This window comes from Leptodactylus fuscus, chromosome 6 (genome assembly GCF_031893055.1).
Source record: "Leptodactylus fuscus isolate aLepFus1 chromosome 6, aLepFus1.hap2, whole genome shotgun sequence".
In the NCBI taxonomy this organism is placed as follows: domain Eukaryota; kingdom Metazoa; phylum Chordata; class Amphibia; order Anura; family Leptodactylidae; genus Leptodactylus; species Leptodactylus fuscus.
Window position 1 is genome coordinate 150,089,164 of NC_134270.1, and position 18,883 is coordinate 150,108,046.

The window sequence follows — 18,883 nt, forward strand, 5'->3', positions numbered from 1 at the left end:
AAATGAAAGCTGTGTTGTGATTGGTTGCTTTTCGTCATACTGAAATATCCAGAAGGGCCTCCTGGAGTTTCGAGACTGGTGGAACGCTCCTGGGTGAATTACACATCCCGGTCACCAACATGGACGAGACATGCCGAAAAGAACGGCACGGTTGCGTCTGAAAATTTCACATACTGCTCTCCCAAACCTGTTTTTTTTTTTTTTTTTTTAATGTATATTGTGAGCCCCATATAGGGATCACAATGTACATTTTTTTCCTATCAGTATGTCTTTTGTAGAATGGGAGGAAATTCACGCAAACACAGGGAGAACATACAAACTCCTTACAGATGCTGTTCCTGGTGGGATTCAAACCCAGGACTCCAGCGCTGCAAGGTTGAAGTGCTAACCACTGAGCCACCGTGTTGCCCCTAAAGCTCCAAATATTGTCACCTATGCTTCTTCTTTTAGGTAGTTCCCATAAATCTGTCCCTTATTGCTTAGATGCATACAACTATGCAAGAAAGAAACCAAAAACATTTTTAAAGTCCAATTTGTAAAAGATCTGATGGACATACACATCCTAATAATCTTTTCAGCCAAGAGGGAGGAGCCTCCACATGTCACTATAAGGGGCGCCATTATAGTCTGGCGAGGCTGCAATGCTGACGTAAACATAAAGGTTTCTACAAATATAATATACAGATTGTATAACCAATTATGATAAATTTTACAGCAATATTTGGTAGTGAACCAGTCTAGGCTTTACCAAGGGGCGAGTAGACCGTGAAGGTTTGCTTACAGATTATCCATTACATCGCCGATACGCTTCTTCCGTTCCCATGCATAATAGCCCAAATTATAAAATTGACCCTGTAAATGCCCTGCAATTGGGGAATGGGAGGAGAGGGGGGTTTAATGTCTGACATACCAATTTTTTTCTGCGCGCGCAGCCAGTATACACGTACACACAAACAGAAAGACATAGTTTAGAATTCACTTTCCGTCAAAGTCGATTGCGGACAGCACCAGTTATATTGCTATAGCCAAAAGCCTGTCTTTGGATGAAGGGATTGCTGCTTTAAGGCTTTGTGCTACACTGTGCCTTTAAATCAAGTCAAGAGCCTGATCTGCGTGAAGGGAAAAGGCAAGAAACAGATAAGATGCTTCAGAATTCAATTGATGGAATGGAAATAAAAGAAAAAAATGAAAAAAAAAACTAAGAAAATCAATTAAAATTTGTCTGCTTTCCTACAACATCCAAGTTTTGGGGGTTTTTTTTGTCTACCATAAGAGTCAAGGTGTTACAGACATACCACGGAGATAGAGGGGAGCGGTTTAGGTAGAATTTTTACTGATGGACACTCCAGAGTGTAAGAAATATTTATGAGAGAAAGAACTCACAAGTCACAATTTTTAGGGAGTCAAGTTCTAATTCGCACTGTCTGGAGTTTCTCTTAAACCAGTATCGTCCTCGTCCTTCTCGGATGCTTGTGTTTCGCTTGTATCTACAGAGTTCTGGCCACTGGGAGACGGCTGCTCCTGCTCTGTGGACTCGGTAAAGGGTGCAGTCTCGGGTTCAGAAGTCTGAGAGTCCCCCTTTACTTTCTTTCTCTTCCTCTTTTGGGGATCGTGGCCACTTGCCTCTGATGAACGGCTAGACTGCACCCCTGGTATGGCCATGCCAATGCCTGGCGACAGAAACATGGAAGGGTACAGTAGACTCGGGGACATGCCTGGGATAAGGAATGGGTTAAAAGCTACCGGGCTGCTTGTAGTCACTGCAGGTTCCGCCTGTTCTTTGAAAGCGGCGGTCGCAGTCTTCTCAGAAAGCGTGGAATCTTGTGTACTGTCTTGGCTGGTGTCTTTGTCCTCGGTGGCTTTCTCTGCGTGAGTGGCGCCACCTTTTATTGTGCTTCCTAAAGACGATGGCACAGAAGAGGAGATGGGAGGGTTGATGATCCCTCCAACGCCAAACATCTGTGGCATGGCAGCCATACCCGGTAGCATCATGGGTAACATACTTAACGTGCTTTTGACGTCCTCGTTGGCAGATACTGTAGTGAATCCAGTAGGAAACCCCACCAGCCCCGTCAGTGGAATACCCTGCATATTTCTCATGTTTTGCAACCCCACTATATCCATTCCAGCGATCAGGCCGTTCATAAAAAGGGGGTTTATGCCAGACGATGAGGTATCAGATCCTACCACTCCCGGGGACTTTATCAGATCACTACGTGGTCGTCTTCCTCGCCTCCTGGGCCCTACGTCACGGGCAATAGTATCCGACAATACCCTGCTGAACTTGGTTTCAGGAAGAAATCCCTGAGGACGAAAAACAGATGAGACAAAGTACAAATTTTACTGACTACAGAAACTAAAATGGGGGTTCTGTGGATGTCATGGAATAAAAGTAGTGATCAGGAATACTAGTGTAATACGGCAAAAGCTATGCTTAACATTATGGCCACAGGGGAATGGGCTCCACAGCACATGCAATACGTCATGCATGGAACATTTAATACACTCAGCGTACTATATACAGATAGGCAGTATACAGCATCTGAACCTGCCCATTGGGTTTGAAGGCATCTGGTGGAGACGCAGGTAGACAAGACCAGTATCTTGTCTCTACCGGTCCCACCTTCTTCATGTCGCTGGGGAAGGGGCCCCAATCACTAATGCAGCGTGTACTATGTGATCAAATTGTGAAGGCCCATTTGTCCTGAGAAGATATCACTAAGAACGTCATAGCTATATACACAGATGGCGACTATAACAGTATCGCAGTTTAAACTTCATATACCTAATGTTGGCGTTTGGCTTAGTGCCCCCTACAGACTGCTGCGGCAATCTGCTCAGCTCCTGCTCTATAACATGCCTCTCACAGATTGTACTGCATGTTTAACATGACAAGGTCCGTCAATGACAGTCACCGCAGGATATGATTTACATTGCAAGACCTTATAGTAAGTTATCATACCCTGCGTACTGAGTCTTTGCTACCAGCAGCCGCGATCCTCTCTTCACCAGTGAGAATGCCAACGTCCACTTTACTGGGTTCTTTGCACCGCGGGCGCCTTGGTTTGGGTTTATCGGAGAAACTCTGAAAGACACAGAGAGTTAATCTATAAAATAGTGAAATATTAATTTCTTTTCCCATCAAATTCTAAGGGGTCTTACACATGAGAGGCTTATGGAGAGGAAGTGGACTCGACCCCCTCAGACACCTTTAATTCCGGCCCATGGTGCCGCAGTGGAAAGTTAAAGCAGAGCTTCAGGTTTCCACAGTGGCTTTGCTCGCCGTTTAGTCTCAGAAACAATGGGGCTGCTCGGCATGAGCCTTGTGTTGTGACGGCGGAAAGATTGAGAAGGTTTTTGTTATTTCTGTGTCCATTAGTTTTGGTGCAGATATCTCTGCACTGTCAGAAGGGCCGGCCATACAGCTCAGTGTCATCACTGGGTGGTGAGGAACGTCCCATTGACAGTACACCTCTATAGCGTAGTACTGTCGGGGGTCCTCACAGCCTACTGATAACGTTGAGCTTTGAGGTCGACCCCTCTGACAGTAGAGGGATATCATTACCAAAAGTAATGGCACTGATATCTCTGGCACTGGCAAAGTTGGCCATATTGTACACCGCTAGAAAGATGACCACATGGAAAACTCAGCGCACTGTCAACTTTCTAGCGTTAGAGAATAAGGTCAGAGGACATGAAAGGCCCAGTTTACGTTTGGGTGCAGAAAAGAACAATATGCACAGCACTAACCAATGTGATGTACTTACACCTGCGTATGTTGGTATGTCTATTGTGCAGTCTGACTGCTGGCGTAGCCACTCCAGAAGGCTTTTGTTAGGGATCACCTTCTCGGGTTGTGTCTTAGTGGCTGCAGCTGCAGAATGTGAAGGGGAAGAGGCAGAGCCTTCGCTATGCAATGAGCTCAGTTGAGCAGGGTCCTCACGTAGCCCCTAGAAGGAAAAGAGAGCATGTGAATGATCACAAGTGTAACCCTTACTAGGATGAACATTAATACCATTCAGTACTGCTCCGTAATGTGGTCAGGCGGCTCTCCAGCTCATAACGGATGCCATAGAGTTTGCCTTTTTAGCATAGGGCTACTTGGTGAAAAAAGTTGTTGCATGAATGTAATGAAAAGGACGTCACCTTCATCCGGACTGCACCAATCAACTTTAATGGGCGCGTCGGGTGTTGTACTTACGCTACCTCTGGTACGGTTACTGAAGTGAATGGGAAAATTGACTGTCACAAGTCATATCATTCAGCATTGATCTTGAGCCAAAATTCCTCTTTCAATATACAATTTGACACCGTTCTTTCATTACAGCAGTGTCCTCTTACCACAATTCCTGCATGCATCCCTCTGTCCTTCAGAAAGACCAGATCCATCCCTTCCACATTTTTTCTTCTTCCTCTTCTCCTTCTGAAGGAAGACTCATCCCTCCTCAAATTGCCATTAACAATTTGTCCTGTCACCGGATGGATGAGTCCGGCCTGCAGGATTCCTGACAAGTCCATTCCCAATGAACCCTGCAAGCCAGTCATGGCAGCCATCTTGGGCGTGCTGCTATTGATGGAATAGGTAGAGCTGCCTCCTGCGGCCTGCTCTCTACAAAGTTCCATGGCGGTCTCTCTCCATCCATTCAACGCTGCGCTGGTTCTCCCAAGAGGAGTACTGAGATGCTGCATACCTCGGGGCTTGACCTCCGTCCTCTCACTCTCAAACTCAAATGGTCTTCTATGCTTTCGTTCGTCGCTTGAAAACGCTGCGCCCGTGAAGGTTTCCTTTACCGCAAATACAAATAGGCGTAAATTTTTCAATATACATGCAATATCTGCAAGTCATAAAAGCAGCAATGTAAAAGGGATTGTCTGGGCTTAAGCTTTTCATGGCCTATCCTCAGGCTAGGCCATAAATACTTGATTGGAGGGGGGCGAGCTGCAGTGCCGGCACTGCGACAGACAGGACTTTCTGCTTCCAACCCTGTACACGATGTGGCTATGTACAACTCATCGGTCTGTGGGCCGGCTATCAGCTCTCCCACCCATAAGAGCCCATAATACAGCATGGCAGTGAATGAAGAGAACTGTGCAGTCACAAGACAGGGGACCCTGGTTGTACATCAACCTGACATTTATGGTATATTCTGATATATACCTTTTTTAACGTACATCTTTGTGATCAGCTTACGGCACACGCCCTATTATACATACATGTATACATGTAACCAAGCTTACCTTCTGCACATGTGACCCAGGAGAGCCATTGCTATATGTTGAATGTTGTGCTTCTGCGTTGCTGTAGCTGCTCCTCGGACACAGATTACTATTTAACACTGACGGCACCATGCACTGTGCTTCAAACTGTTGACTAGAGGACGGCCATTTCCCCTTCAGCACCGAATGGCAAATATTGTCTATCCGGTTAATGATCACGCGATCCTACAGAAGACGGAAGACGTTAAACTGTGCTTCTTCTTAGGCACTTCTCATAATATCAATCCTCCCAGTGTAATATAATTATATATTTCCTACGTGCTGGATCCCTTTTTTTGTATATTGGTACTTATTAAACCATTGCTTCTACTAATATATACATGAGGTAAAATAACAGAAGGGAACTGCAATTGCCCTAGCGTTACATCAGACATGTAATAACATCATCCACTAGGGAAAGTTCGCATGGGGTTTTTTGGTCAGGATTTTGAGGTGGAATCCGCCTCAGAATCCTGACCATAAACGGCTCCTATTAAAAATCAATGGGAACCGGTCATTTCTTTTTTCCACGAGCGGTCTGTTCCGGCTCCTGGAAAAAAAGAAGCGACTAGATCATTCTTCAGGCGGTTCAGCCGTGGACGTTCGTCCAAAGACACTCCCTCCCGACTAGGCCCATTCATTTGTGCTGCAACTGGATGCCAGTGCACTGCAGCGGCATCCAGTCGCAGCTACCGGTTTTTCGGTCCAGAATCTGAGGCGGCCTCCGCCTCAAATTCCGGACCAAAAAACTCCGGCTGAACTCAGCCTTACATTTATCAGACTTAGGGTTGGTTCACACTAGCGCTTGTATTCCGTCCGCAAGGAGTACACATGAAAACCCCCCGAATGGAATACCAATGCAAGCGCTGTGCAGTTAAGCACACGGAGCCCATAGACTATAATAGGCTCCGTGTGCTTTCCGCGCACAATTCATTTGTGCGGGTAGTGCGCAGCAAGCACACGGAACCCATTATAGTCTATGGGCTCCATGTGTTTTGCAAGCACATCAATTGCAATTGCGATTGCATTCGTCCGGGGGGGAGGGGGGTCTCCATGTGGACTCCTTGCGGATGAAATAAAAGCGCTAGTGTGAACCAACCCTAACACATATAACAATATTCTGCAAACAGTGTATAGGGATATAGAGGATACAGTGGGTTTTAGAAATTCTACTAACGAACAGGGATTGTCCAAACTGGAAATTCTGTTCTCAAAATACAGGCACGGGTCACGCTGGCATCATGGCTTCTGTACACCGGATGCCATAATGCGGTGCCGGATTCCCTGCATTATAGATCTAAACAGTAAAGACAGACCCTATTGATCTACTTAGAGGTTTGTCAGACTTCCATCGTTTTATTGGAAGCAAGTCTTACGAAAGTAGTGTGACCACTGACCAAGGAAGCTTAGGTTGATAATTATCTGTAGATCTTTGGCAGATCTACTATAAACGTCCCCCTAAGCTGGATCTGCCATTGATCTCCAGATAAATACCTTGTGTGTATGACCAGCTTTATGTATAAACCTGAAAGCGAGTGAGAATATAAAAATAAGAGATTTGTATTGAACACCTTAGGCCACTCTGAAAAAGAATACAAGGTTTTCTCCTGCAGCAGCTGAGCAATAGTCGGAGCTCTGCCATCTTGAAAATCCTGTGCTCCTTCCTTAGCAGCGGCCATTGTGCAACTTTTAGCCTCCTCTTCTGGATACTTCTCAAGAAGCTCTAGAGAACACAGAAGTAGACACCAATAAGATCAATGAACAAGCCTAGCTTTACACATTCAAGGCTCTGTTCACACTGGTATCACAGGTTCTAATATCACGGAGCCATGAAGGACACTAGTGGTCAGGCTTCCATTTTCTTCACACTGGATAAAATGCTGCAACGTGTTGCACTATTTTTTTTTTTTTACTAGAAAGCATCAAAAACCTAATGAAAGAAGCAATAACGTGCAAACAGCATCTTATACTGCAAGTGAATAAAATGTATAAAAAGTAAAACACAAGATTATAAATTTGTGAACCAAATAACAAGTGAACAATTTAAGGGATCCCATCATTGGATACCCTTTTTTTTCTGACTAACACATAGAAATAGCCTTAAGAAAGTCTATTCTTCTCCTACCTTGAGATGTCTTCTCTGTACCTCACCTCAGTTGAAATCCAGGTTTTCTTCAGTATGCAAATGAGTTCTCTCGCAGCACTGGGGGCGGTCCCCGGCACTCAAACAATACAGGGGGCGTCCCCAATGCTGCAAGAGAAATCTCCAGCGCCGCCTCCATCTTCTTCTGGAACGCTCTCTCCCTGTGTTTTCTTCTGTCCTGGGTTTCAATCTTCTAGGCCTCAGGCAGAGCCGACTGCACATGCACAAGAAAATGGCCATTTACACAGTAAGCTGGTGTAAGCGGCCATTTTCTTGTGGCCCGGGCATGCGCAGTCGGCTCTGCCCGAGGCATAGAAGAGTGAAACCCAGGACAGAAGACGACACAGGGAGAGGCCATTCCAGAAGAAGATAGCGGCGTCGCTGGAGAGTTCTCTCGCAGCATTGGGGACGTCCCCAGTGTTGTTTGAGGGCAGAGAACTCATTTGCATACCGAAGAAAACCTGTATTTCTACCGAGGTGAGGCGCGGAGAAGACATCTAAAGGTAGGAGAAGAATAGCCTTTCTTAAGGCTATTCCTACATGTTGGAGAGAAAAAAGGGTATCCAATGATAGGATCCCTTTAAGCTAGGTCCACATGAAGGATTCTGCAATGAGACCCGCCATGCAAAATCCACCACAGAAATCAACCTGCCGGCAGCCGAAACATATTCTGCTTCCACCAATTTGAATGGGAGCCTCGGGCACATTACCCCCGAAGATTGAGCAGGACACTTTTTTTTAGCGGAGATGTCTGCTGCCCTTTGAAATATACGGGAGGTGGAATTTTTGCAGTGTATTCTAATGCAGAAACTCCACTATGTGAACCAAGCCTAAGGGTTTATTCACACCACAGTAAAAAACGAATACGTGATGGATGTTTTAGCAATGTCCATTTTGACAACACATTAAATTCAATAAGTCTATTCACGTCCATCAAAAAAAACGGACATGTACTATGGGTTCTATAGTGGCCACGTGACAGCAGATTCAAAAACAACCGTGGCGTGGCCATTATTTACTGCCGTGTGTATAAGGGCCGACCGCGAACTTGCATGGACACAGACCGGATGTTTTTCAAGGACGCCAGGTCCATGAATAAATCTCATGGCCATGTGAATAAGGCCTTAAGGGAGACAATGAAGTATTTTGACATTTCCAGGTAAGCACAGTGACAAGATGCCATTTTAACACAACAAGGTTTTACTTGGGCCTAGCGGCATTGACTCTCTACCTGTGGGTTCAGACTTCCATATCCACGTTCTGCCATAATGTGTGGCTCCTTCTGACAGACGAACACAAAAGAGAAAAAAAAAAAAAAAAAAGAGAGAGAAAAATCCCAGGCCAGGTGCTGAGTGCTGAACTTGCACAGGCACAAACACACACCAATGTCGTGCATGCAGAATGATAGGAACACACCGACAATATAATAATGTAAGAGATGGGCAGTGAGAACGCCAGTCCGAAAACGACAAAAAAAAAAGTCTGCATGCAGTGACGTAAGAGTGGACTCTATGGGTACAATGGTCCGTCAGGGTCATAGTCATAATGGGGCACTATAACTTATTAAACCTTTCCATCCTGGCTCTACATATTCTGAGCTATGGCAAAATGACCAGCTATTCAAAGAAACATGATTTTGCAATAGTCCGTCTAGAGACCTCTATGTGTGGCCACCTAGTGGGGGGTGTTGAGCTGTAACCTGTTAGGATGTTTATCCAGCAAGTTGTGAGGTACTGAATTGGTTTCTGGAATAGTAGTGTCCTTATCAAAATTACAGCTAGGGTAAGGGCGGACTCATCTGTACCTTTACGGTGACACCAAGGTCAAAAACGGAAAAATCTGCCACTTCCGGAGCCGTAGTTCTCAGCCACAGCACATACCCTGTGAGACTGCATGGCGTACCCCTTGGGGTACACGTACCATAGATTGAGTACCACTGCTCTAGATTACTGGGAGGTCTACAGCAACAAGTAAAAATTCCCTTGAGTGATGACCGGCCATTTTGATTTTTAGAAGAGTGTTAAAGGGATAACTCCCTGCAATCACGGTATACAGTGGACGGTGGCGGCAGTGCCACTTCTTTAACTTGAAGAGCAGCCTGCACACCTATATAGCTGTACGTTGGCCATCTCCAGTATTCCCACTGAATTGAATAGAGCGGTGCACACACTGCGCATCCACACTGCGCATCCTTCTCCTGATCACTGGGGGTCTGAGGGGTCGGACCACCACTGATCTGCAACTTATCCCCTATGCTATGGATAAGTAATAGATATACACTATATTGGTTCTTTTTGTAGACCAAACATGCCCATTTAAGTCTATGGGTCAGAGAACCACACTCTGTGGCACAACACACAGATTCCATCTTTGTGTGGTTTGTTCTTCACAGATCCTATGCATAGATCAACCATGGACAAAAACCACTGACATACGTGTGGATGGAGAACATGGATGCCAAGTTCTCTATGCTTTTATGGCCACGGACACGTGAATAAAACCTAACTTTCACCAAGGCTACAACTAGGTGGTCAGGGAAAAGCAATGAAACAGGGCTGCAACAACATGGAAGACTATACCTGAGCTTCAGTGGTATCACAGGGCACGGCCAGAACACTTAGGCCACTGTTATGGCACCTCCATATGATAGCAGCTTTACTGTCATGTATGTTATATGTAGTCCTAGCCTACGGTGATTGGCACCACTACATCGAACCTTACAGACATAGGAGGACATAGTCTGCTATACCGCACAACACAAGGTACTCAAGAGTAACACAAGACAGATCCAACTGTCCCAATAACAATTAGTAACGTCTACTAATGACTCGATGAAGACATAAGATGAAGACAATGAACGAAGTGCAGTGCATCACCACTTACTCTTACAACCACATTCCTCCTCAATATTCTCTTTCTTAACTTCACAGACCTCCAATTTCACATTTTCTTCAGAAAGAGATTTGGAGCAGTCTATCAGTTTTTCTTCAGAGTCTTTGCCTTTCAGATCCTCAGTATTTTGCTTTAAGAGGCCAGAAAGCATCTCTCCAGTTTTGTGTTTAGACTCCACCGAGTCTTTATCATCTAGGAGTTGGGCCGAGCAATTGTCCTCTGGCTTTGCAACGTCATTTTCGACCCCTAAATCTTTGACTTTGTGCTCATCGCCACATTCTTCTAAGGGAAGTTCCTTCATGTCATCTAACTCCTTGTGCCACTTTACAATTGGGTCATCCTTAATTTCTTGGAGTTCAGCCCCCCATTCCTCTTTTTCCTCCACTGGAAGATTACAATCTGGGTTTCGAGGGCTTTCCCCAATTATACCACAGCTTTTTTCTTCAGTGCTCAGACCTGTAGGTTCCTCATAGGTTTTGTCCAGGAATTCGAGTTCTAGACCTAAGGATTGCTCAGCAGTTTCATCCAAATTTGTACAAAAATGATTATCGTTTAAGGTCTTGGAGTCTTTTTCTCCAATGTTTTGGGCATGGGGTTGCTCCTCATCCTCGGGAGAGAGACTAAGATGACTATCATTGCTGTTAAATGGTTTGCCTAATCCATCTTGTCCTTCTAAAGGATCACACTCCTGACCATTGCTTCCGAGGAAGCAGTCTCTAGATACAGGCTCCTCTTCTTGAGTTAGATTACCTTCTTTGGTCTTACTCAATGAGTAGTCAGTTGGTTCACTTTTTTCCATACCCAAGAAGCTTGAGGAGAGAGAGGCTGGCTCGCTGGTGCCAGCCTGGAGAAGAGAGCTGTTACATGTCTTCTCATCATACATCATGCACATGAGAGAGTCTGGCAGAGAACACTCATCTTGGCTATTGGACATGATATCGCCAACTTGGGAAATCAAATTTTCACAGGAAAGATCCTGAGGGCTACACATTCGACTTTCAATGGGCTCATCCACAGCTTCAGACTTGATTTCAGTCTTGGCCTCAGTCTTTTCAGACTCGTTGGTCCTTTCTAGATGACAAGCAGAAGGTTCATATACTTTAGAAGCCATCTGGTAGTGACAACACATGTTCTCATTGCCATTTCTCTTATGCTGAGAGTAATTTCTGTAAGCATCTAAGAAGGAAAGTTGAGGGTCATTCATGATATAGTAATCTGTACGGCTAAGTCCGTGTTTGGCCGTGCCTATTAAAAGGTCTCTATCGTGTTTGCCACATTCCCACCACACGGGAAGATACAGACTAGGCCTGCACAGCTTAAGACGTTCGTGGAGCTGTGGATGCCGCAACACTTGCTCTCGGACCTTTCTTAGAAGTTCTATACGATACAAGGTTCTTGCCGCACGTTCTTCTGTTATTGGGTCCAGAAAGAGAGAGGGATCAGCTGAACCTGGGCAACAGAGAATACATGAGGTCAGGACAGTGGATAGTTTCTCAATTTTGTAAAAAAAACAAAAACAAAGAGATCTTCTTACCATCATCCTTCCTGAGTGGGAGGCGACAGACGTTTCTGCACATGGCTACAAAGCTATGGAAATATTTCTCTAGGCTCTCATCTGTCTTCTTATCGAGGCGAGACAATGCTCTGAATTGGGTCCAATCAAAGCACTTCTTGTCTGGGTCATACATTACTCCAAAAGAGGACACTGTCCGATAGAAGTCCGCTTGTTCTCTTCTGGTCCACCTATGATATGGAAAAGCATTTATTACTGGTTATTGATTTATTCATATAGTTCCAGGAGATATAATAGAGGAATTGAACAAGACCACGTCACCACCTCCGCCTACTCAACCTTTAATATCATCCTTTAATAGGCTCCTCTCAGCTGAATCCAGCAATTGGTAAGTTTTTTTGATGCCCACACCATCCCTGAGAAATCAGTGCAGTTAGTTATGGTGTCTGAAATGCTAACTAGGCTCTCTAATATCAAGTGGGTGGTATCAGGCAGGAGGAGGCACGGGGGTGTGACTCCGAGCTCTTACGCTCTTCGTCTCTGACTGGAACCGAGTCGCGTCCCCTTGCCTAATTTCTGCCTGGCACTACCCAAGTGAGTCTAGTTAGTATATCAGATATCATATACCAGAACTAACAATACTGATTGCTCAGGAACGGTGGGTGCTAGAGAAATAATTCCAACTGTGCTGGAATCATTATTGAATGTTGCAAAAAACCGGAGGTGATGACTTTAAAAGAAATTTGAAAACATTTACTAAGTGGTTGGTAAAGGATTCGCAATGTCACATCCCGATATTAATTATCAGGTATAGGGGTCAATAAACACGAAAAACCCCCACAACAACAAATACCTCTTCTGCATCTCTTTCATGATGGGATCCATCTCTGCTCTCCTGACCATGTCCTCCTGAAGCCAGTAGCTGTGGCTGGTGGGAGCGATGATCTCTGGGCGTGCCAGCTCCCTACGATTGCACCGCTGATACACAGTAATGAGTCTGCGCAGTCTCGCTGTCAGGGCGGATGCAACAGGCCATAACAATCTGTCTGATTCAGGGCTATCCTGGGCTTCAGAGAACATGGACAATATTAGCATCAGCAATGAGGTCGTATATGTCATTAAAATAAATTGTGATTTATAACTTTGGTGTACAGTGTTGTGCAAATGTAAATTTCAGCAACATTTGGTATGACATTTGCCCTTTGGAGGAGAAGTCCTGTACGTGATGATACGGCCCCCACAGATATCGCCCTGATCTCATCATCACCCAGTCTGTCTGGAATGACAAGAAGAGACAGACGGATTGGAGCAAGCCTACATCCATAGAAGATCTGTGCTTAGTTCTCCAAGATGACGGGAACAACCTCCCTGCTCATTTGTGCCAAAAACTGTCCCCAAGTACCGAGAAGAACTGATGGAAGGCAAAGGTCACACCAAATATTGATGGGATTTACATTTCTCCATTCACTTCAATGTGTTAATTGACAAAAATAAACTATTAGCCCTTCTATTTCTAAAGCAGTCTTACTTTGCAGCATTTTTTTTTTTTACACTTAAAGCTTTCTGCACAGTGATGGTTGTTTTCACGTGTTGTATGCTCACCTGGATTACTTTCCTCATCTATCTGCTCCACATTGTCCACAACGGGATTTTTTTCCACCTAGCCACCAAAAAAACAAAAAACACACCAATGAGGAACAGGTATACCAGATTACAAAGCTATTTTTGTTGAATGCATGGTTGTGGATTGCACTGTCGCTTTGTAGCATCCAACATCCTGTACTTAAAGAGGACCTTTCATGGTTTGGGGCACAGGCAGTTCTATATACTGCTGGAAAGCCGACAGTGCACTGAATTCAGCGCACTGTTGGCTTTTCTGATCTGTGCCCTGTATGAAGAGCTATCGGTCCCAGTACTGTAGCACTTTACAGTCAGAAGGGCATTTCTGACAGTCTGTCAGGAATGTCCTCCTCCACAGCAGCGCCTATCGCTGTACAGTGTGAGCGGGGAGGAATGCCCCCTTCCTCTGCTCACAGTGATCGCCCATAGACCAGTATTATCAGGAGGGGAGGGGGCATTCCTCCCCGGTCTCAGAGCACAGTGCTATAGGCGCTACTTGTACAGAAGGACGTTCCTGAAAGAGTGTCAGGAATGCCCTTCTGACTGTAAAGCGCTACGGTATCGGGACCGATAGCTCTTTACCCGGGGCACAGATCGGGAAAGCCGACAGTGCGCCGAATTCAGTGCACTTTCGGCTTTCCAGCCGTATATAGAACTGGCTGTGCCCCAAACCATGAAAGGTCCTCTTTAACTGACTGGAGAACTACAGTAAATGCAGAGTCTGTAGGTTCTCTCTGATGATGTTTGCAAAAAATTTCAGTTCCCAAAAAACTTACCTCTTGCTGCCCTTCTTGTTTACTTTCATTATTCTCTTCTTTTTCTCCACCACTCCTTAGAATAAAACGAGAGTTAACCAGTCTGTTTTATATAGGTTTTGATGAGGTCAAAATAAATAAGTATTTTTTTTTAAGGAGATGAACGATATCAGAGAGCCAAACCCTGAACCTGAATAAAATAGCAGCATGGGGAATAATAGTAACATACAAAGATGTGTCTGTGCCAAGTACTGTAATTCGGCCAAGTACGGCCAACCACAGGGTCCCTTCATTCTGTGGTCTGGGGATATTCTATATTGGTCTGACCCACATCAGTTTAAAGTGTAACTCTAACTCCCACTTTTTTATATACTATTGTGTCAGGTGTTGTGTGGTTAATCTTTTTGTAGTGTACTTTATTAACCTATCTAACTTCCTTTTAATAGAAAACAGGTTATAAAGTTCCCATTAGCATTGCTCTAACGTACCACTGCCAGGAAGAGTTTTGTCCATATACAACGCAATGTGTAGAGCTGAAGCATTCAACATAATGGGCTAGTCATCTCAAATGGCTGTATCTCTGGTTTTATAACACCTAGAACAACGGTTCTGGTATCACAAGAAAAAGGAGATTGTTCAAGATTAAATTACAAGTTATAAAACAATTAGAGATATCACTAGTTACAACTAGAGATGAGCGAACACTGTTCGGATCAGCCGATCCGAACAGCACGCTCCCATAGAAATGAATGGAAGCACCTGTGACGCCGGCCTGCTGCCGGCAAAGTCAGCGCCACAGGTGCTTCCATTCATTTCTATGGGAGCGTGCTGTTCGGATCGGCTGATCCGAACAGTGTTCGCTCATCTCTAGTTACAACCAAATCCGGGAATGTAATTTTTATATCCAGCATGAACTGCTTCATATTAAGTTCTCATCTTTCATGTGAAACCAGAACCCTTTTTCTTGTCGGTATAAAGCCAGAGATACAGACAACTGAAGTAACCATCCTCCCTTTGGTAAAAGCCTAAGCTCTGCATTTTCACAACAGAACTGTGGACAGACTTTCCCTAGTAACAGTTCAGTTAAAGAGTTACTAAGGAGAATGTTACAGCCTGTTTTATAATAAAAAGGAAGTTAGATAGGTTAATAAAGTATATTACAAAAACGATCACCAAACACCCCTCGACAAAATAAAATAACGTGTGAGTTACACTGTAATTTAATACGCGTTTTCAAGCCCCAAATTCATTTTTCACACTGATGACCCCAAGATAAGTCATCAGTAACTGACCTGTGGGGATCCAACACATGGATCCTGTACAGATCAGCTGATCTGGCGGCCTCTGATGTCTATAGCAGCGAACAGGAAGTGGAAGCAATCAGCTCCTATTCAAGTAATAGACTAGAGCTGCAGTTCCCCAGAACCACCACTATAGTGAGGATGGGACTGTAGCTCCACCTGTATTACTTGAATAGGGGCAGAGTGTATACACTCCCCTTCCACAGGTTCCAACCCCTGGATCAGTAGATTGTATGGATCCAGATTTGTTACCTCCACAGATCAGATAACGATGACCTATGCGGAGAGAAGTATTTGGGGCCAGAAAACCCCTTTAACCTTTATACCAGGGTCAGGAAAGTGTAATGTAATGTTAAGTAATTCCAAGGCAATGTCTTACCTCTCCGCTACATCAGGAGCCACATCATTAACTCCGTCCGCTGATAATGAATTCTTGTCTGGCATTCCCACTTTCTCCAGAAAACACAGGGCAGGATCCGCTCTCATGGCGCAGTAACGCTCGTAACCTAAAAAGGAACATATAGTCAAGGTTTTAGATACAGGCGGTGTACATACATGTGATCATTGCTCTCAGACATACATACCGTGCTTATAAACTCCAACCAGGAGAGATTTATCAGCTTCTGCATCCCACCAGTCCACCGGGATTTCTACATAATCTATGTCTGGTAACAGGACGTCCAGGTCTCTGTGAAAGAAATTTAACTCATCAGAAACCGCTGCAAAATTGATGGAGTCTTGAATGGTGACGGCCATGAATGTCTGACAGATGCAGTTTGCACCGGTGGAACCCCCACCTAAGTGACTGGTATCCTTCACACCAGACATATCGGGGACCAGTGGTGCAAGATCATTGACACCAGTTATGTAATGTTTCCAGGTATCTAATGACATAGATGGTTTGGAAGTCGCGTCTAACCTCACCTTACATTTACTCCTTCCAAGGCCTTGGCAGCTGCATCTCCTAGAACCTCTGCCTTGAGGTAGTACAGCATACGCACCCGAAGGAGGACCCTATCAAGAGGCAAAAATCATCTCATCAGGTAAAATGCAATATAAAGCTACATTCACATTTGCGTTTTAGTCTCTGTCGCAGTTGGTCCAAAATTGCTAGACAAAAAAGGATCAAAGACCAACTTTTTCATCTGGTGGTTTTAGCTTTATAGAATGGACACCTGATGGATCCCATTATGGTTAGTGGGATCTGTCGGGCTCCATATGTGACCACAGTTGTAGCGTTCCGCCTAGCTGTCGTTCTAGTCACCAACGGATCAGGACAAGCTGATGCTTGTGTGAACCTAGCACCAACAAGATACTCAAAAAAAAAAATACAAAAATTTAAATCCTATGAAAAATTTTAACATATTTTAGGACTCAAAGTCGGACATGCAGAACAAAAAAAACCCAAAACGGTTTTGCCGTGGAGAGGCAGAAGACGCACACGGGTGGTCACTTTGCAAACCCATACTAGTGAATGGGTTTGAAAACTGACCGCCGGGTTTCCGTCCCCTGTCCAGTTTCTTGGGGCAGAAGACGGAAACCCGTCGGAGTGGCAAAACCAGAGACCGGGCGCAGGTGTGAACTAGCTCTCAGTAATGCAAATCATAAAGTCAGAATATCACAATTTAGTTGCCTCCTGCACAAGTATGCCAAGGCCCGGTACACTCACTTATTGCAGTGCTGCTTGAGATGCTTCTTGTAGCTGTCATCGTGCAGGATAATCTCGGGGTTACAGCTCGCCAGCCAATCTGCATTTTTAATCTCTGGGAGTAACATCTGGTTCTTCATCTTCTTCCCTTTTCTGCCCCGTGGGACAGGTGCAGATAAACCTACAGCAAACACCATCAATACAATATTAATAAGGGATGACATCTGCGGCAGTGACACACACCTCTCTGCTAGTCAGTTGTAATGGATCAATCACAGGTTGTGTAGCCTAGACTAGATACAACTATATCCACTCTGTACGTGAACCTGGGATCTGCTGTATTGCAGGCTCCCTATGTGCAATAGGGATAGGGATCCAGAAGGCCGTTGCAATGGCAACCCCTTGGACCCTGCAACCTTATCCCAGGGAATCCGAGGGGTGGAAAGGGGAGGCAACAAATTATTGAGATGTGATTGATATTGATCATGACCTGAGGATTTTATGACTCCAGTGACTAGTCCCAGGCATCCTATTACGACGCTCACCATTAACTATACACAAGCGTTAATACAATAGTATTGCACTGAAGGGGGAATGGGTTAAAAGAAATCTCCCTATTTTGCTAGGACTGTGAAACTGAATTGTTTGCCACTGCGTTTCGAAAGCATTTAGCCTGAAAGCAGGTACCACGGCAAGTCAACTGAAGCAGAAGCCAGGTCCGAAACATTAACCAATATTTAAAGCAAAGGGACCAGAAATAAAGTTGGGACTACTTGACTGAAAGAAGACCATCCTGAAATATTGGTCTATCTGAATCCCAGTGCCTGGATCCCAAGCTTCAGCATTGCTGTGTAAGTGTCTTATGTAGCTGTCAACGCACAATGGATGTTGATCTGAAACCAGAAAAATCTATCAGTACCCGAGTGGTTTTGCAGAGCCTGGTTGTAGCCGTCCTTTGTGGGAGTGATCAGGTCCCAGATGAAACTTTTGATCTTCTCGTCTCCTTTGTAATGTTTGACACAGTAAACCAGCAAAGCCCTGCAGATCATCTCCATATCCTTCTCATTCAGATGCCACTTGAATCGGCCAAGTGTCAGGATGTCCTTCCAGCGTCCCCAACTATAGAATAACAATGATGGAAATTCAGCAAATTGCAAGGAATCGACCTTCTAAAGCAGCACTGAGGATCATAAGAGGACTTGAAATCTCCTGTTCATGGCTATGTCATGTTATACATTACAAGGATACTCTGGTGTGTAACCCCTGCACTCCATCAGACCTACCTCATACTATACTATAGTTTGTCATGTCCAATTTCTTGTTCCTTATATATATGTAAGCCACTACTAGTGGGTCTGAATTGGAAACACATGCACGTAGGCCAAAACCAAGCATGGATGTGTATGGTTGGGTCATGAGGAATAGTTGTCAAACAAGCATCTTAAGGAGACATGTAGTAATCTGATACATTAAAGGGATTATGTGTGGAATAACAAAGCTTACTGATACATTCCCTGTAGCGAGTAACGTTTATTACCAATATACACCCCAGTCCCCTGGAGCCCCTCTTACTAGCGGGGGAGTCCAGAACTCTCAAGTTCTCTGTCCCCAGCTATACTCCAACTCTCACAGATGTCACTGGCTTAACTCTACTCAGGCCACAGGTTCCTTCAGTAAAGTTGGTCATGTGACCGAGTTGGAGCGTCAGCCAAGGGGGCAGAGGAACAAGTTCCTTGCCACTCGGGGATGAGAATT

At 44.7% G+C, this 18,883-nt stretch overlaps 1 protein-coding gene across 4 annotated transcripts in view; it reads right to left on the reverse strand.

Moving 5' to 3' along the window:
• Positions 1-416: 416 nt before the first annotated feature.
• Positions 417-18,883, reverse strand: part of CHD6 (chromodomain helicase DNA binding protein 6) — a 65,559-nt gene continuing 47,092 nt past the window's right edge. For 3 of the 4 annotated variants that reach the window (XM_075277507.1, XM_075277505.1, XM_075277506.1), the window contains 17 exons: positions 18,048-18,247; positions 17,150-17,309; positions 16,405-16,494; positions 16,065-16,168; positions 15,860-15,986; positions 14,201-14,255; positions 13,407-13,464; positions 12,658-12,871; positions 11,826-12,034; positions 10,283-11,740; positions 8,631-8,681; positions 6,828-6,979; positions 5,239-5,442; positions 4,342-4,785; positions 3,768-3,950; positions 2,963-3,085; positions 417-2,304 (listed from right to left, as the gene is read on the reverse strand). In XM_075277507.1, the coding sequence (XP_075133608.1) occupies positions 1,411-2,304; positions 2,963-3,085; positions 3,768-3,950; positions 4,342-4,785; positions 5,239-5,442; positions 6,828-6,979; positions 8,631-8,681; positions 10,283-11,740; positions 11,826-12,034; positions 12,658-12,871; positions 13,407-13,464; positions 14,201-14,255; positions 15,860-15,986; positions 16,065-16,168; positions 16,405-16,494; positions 17,150-17,309; positions 18,048-18,247 (4,726 nt within the window). In that variant the 3' untranslated portion in view covers positions 417-1,410. The remainder of the gene's footprint in view (positions 2,305-2,962; positions 3,086-3,767; positions 3,951-4,341; positions 4,786-5,238; positions 5,443-6,827; positions 6,980-8,630; positions 8,682-10,282; positions 11,741-11,825; positions 12,035-12,657; positions 12,872-13,406; positions 13,465-14,200; positions 14,256-15,859; positions 15,987-16,064; positions 16,169-16,404; positions 16,495-17,149; positions 17,310-18,047; positions 18,248-18,883) is intronic. The other variant, XM_075277508.1, reaches the window with a different exon arrangement.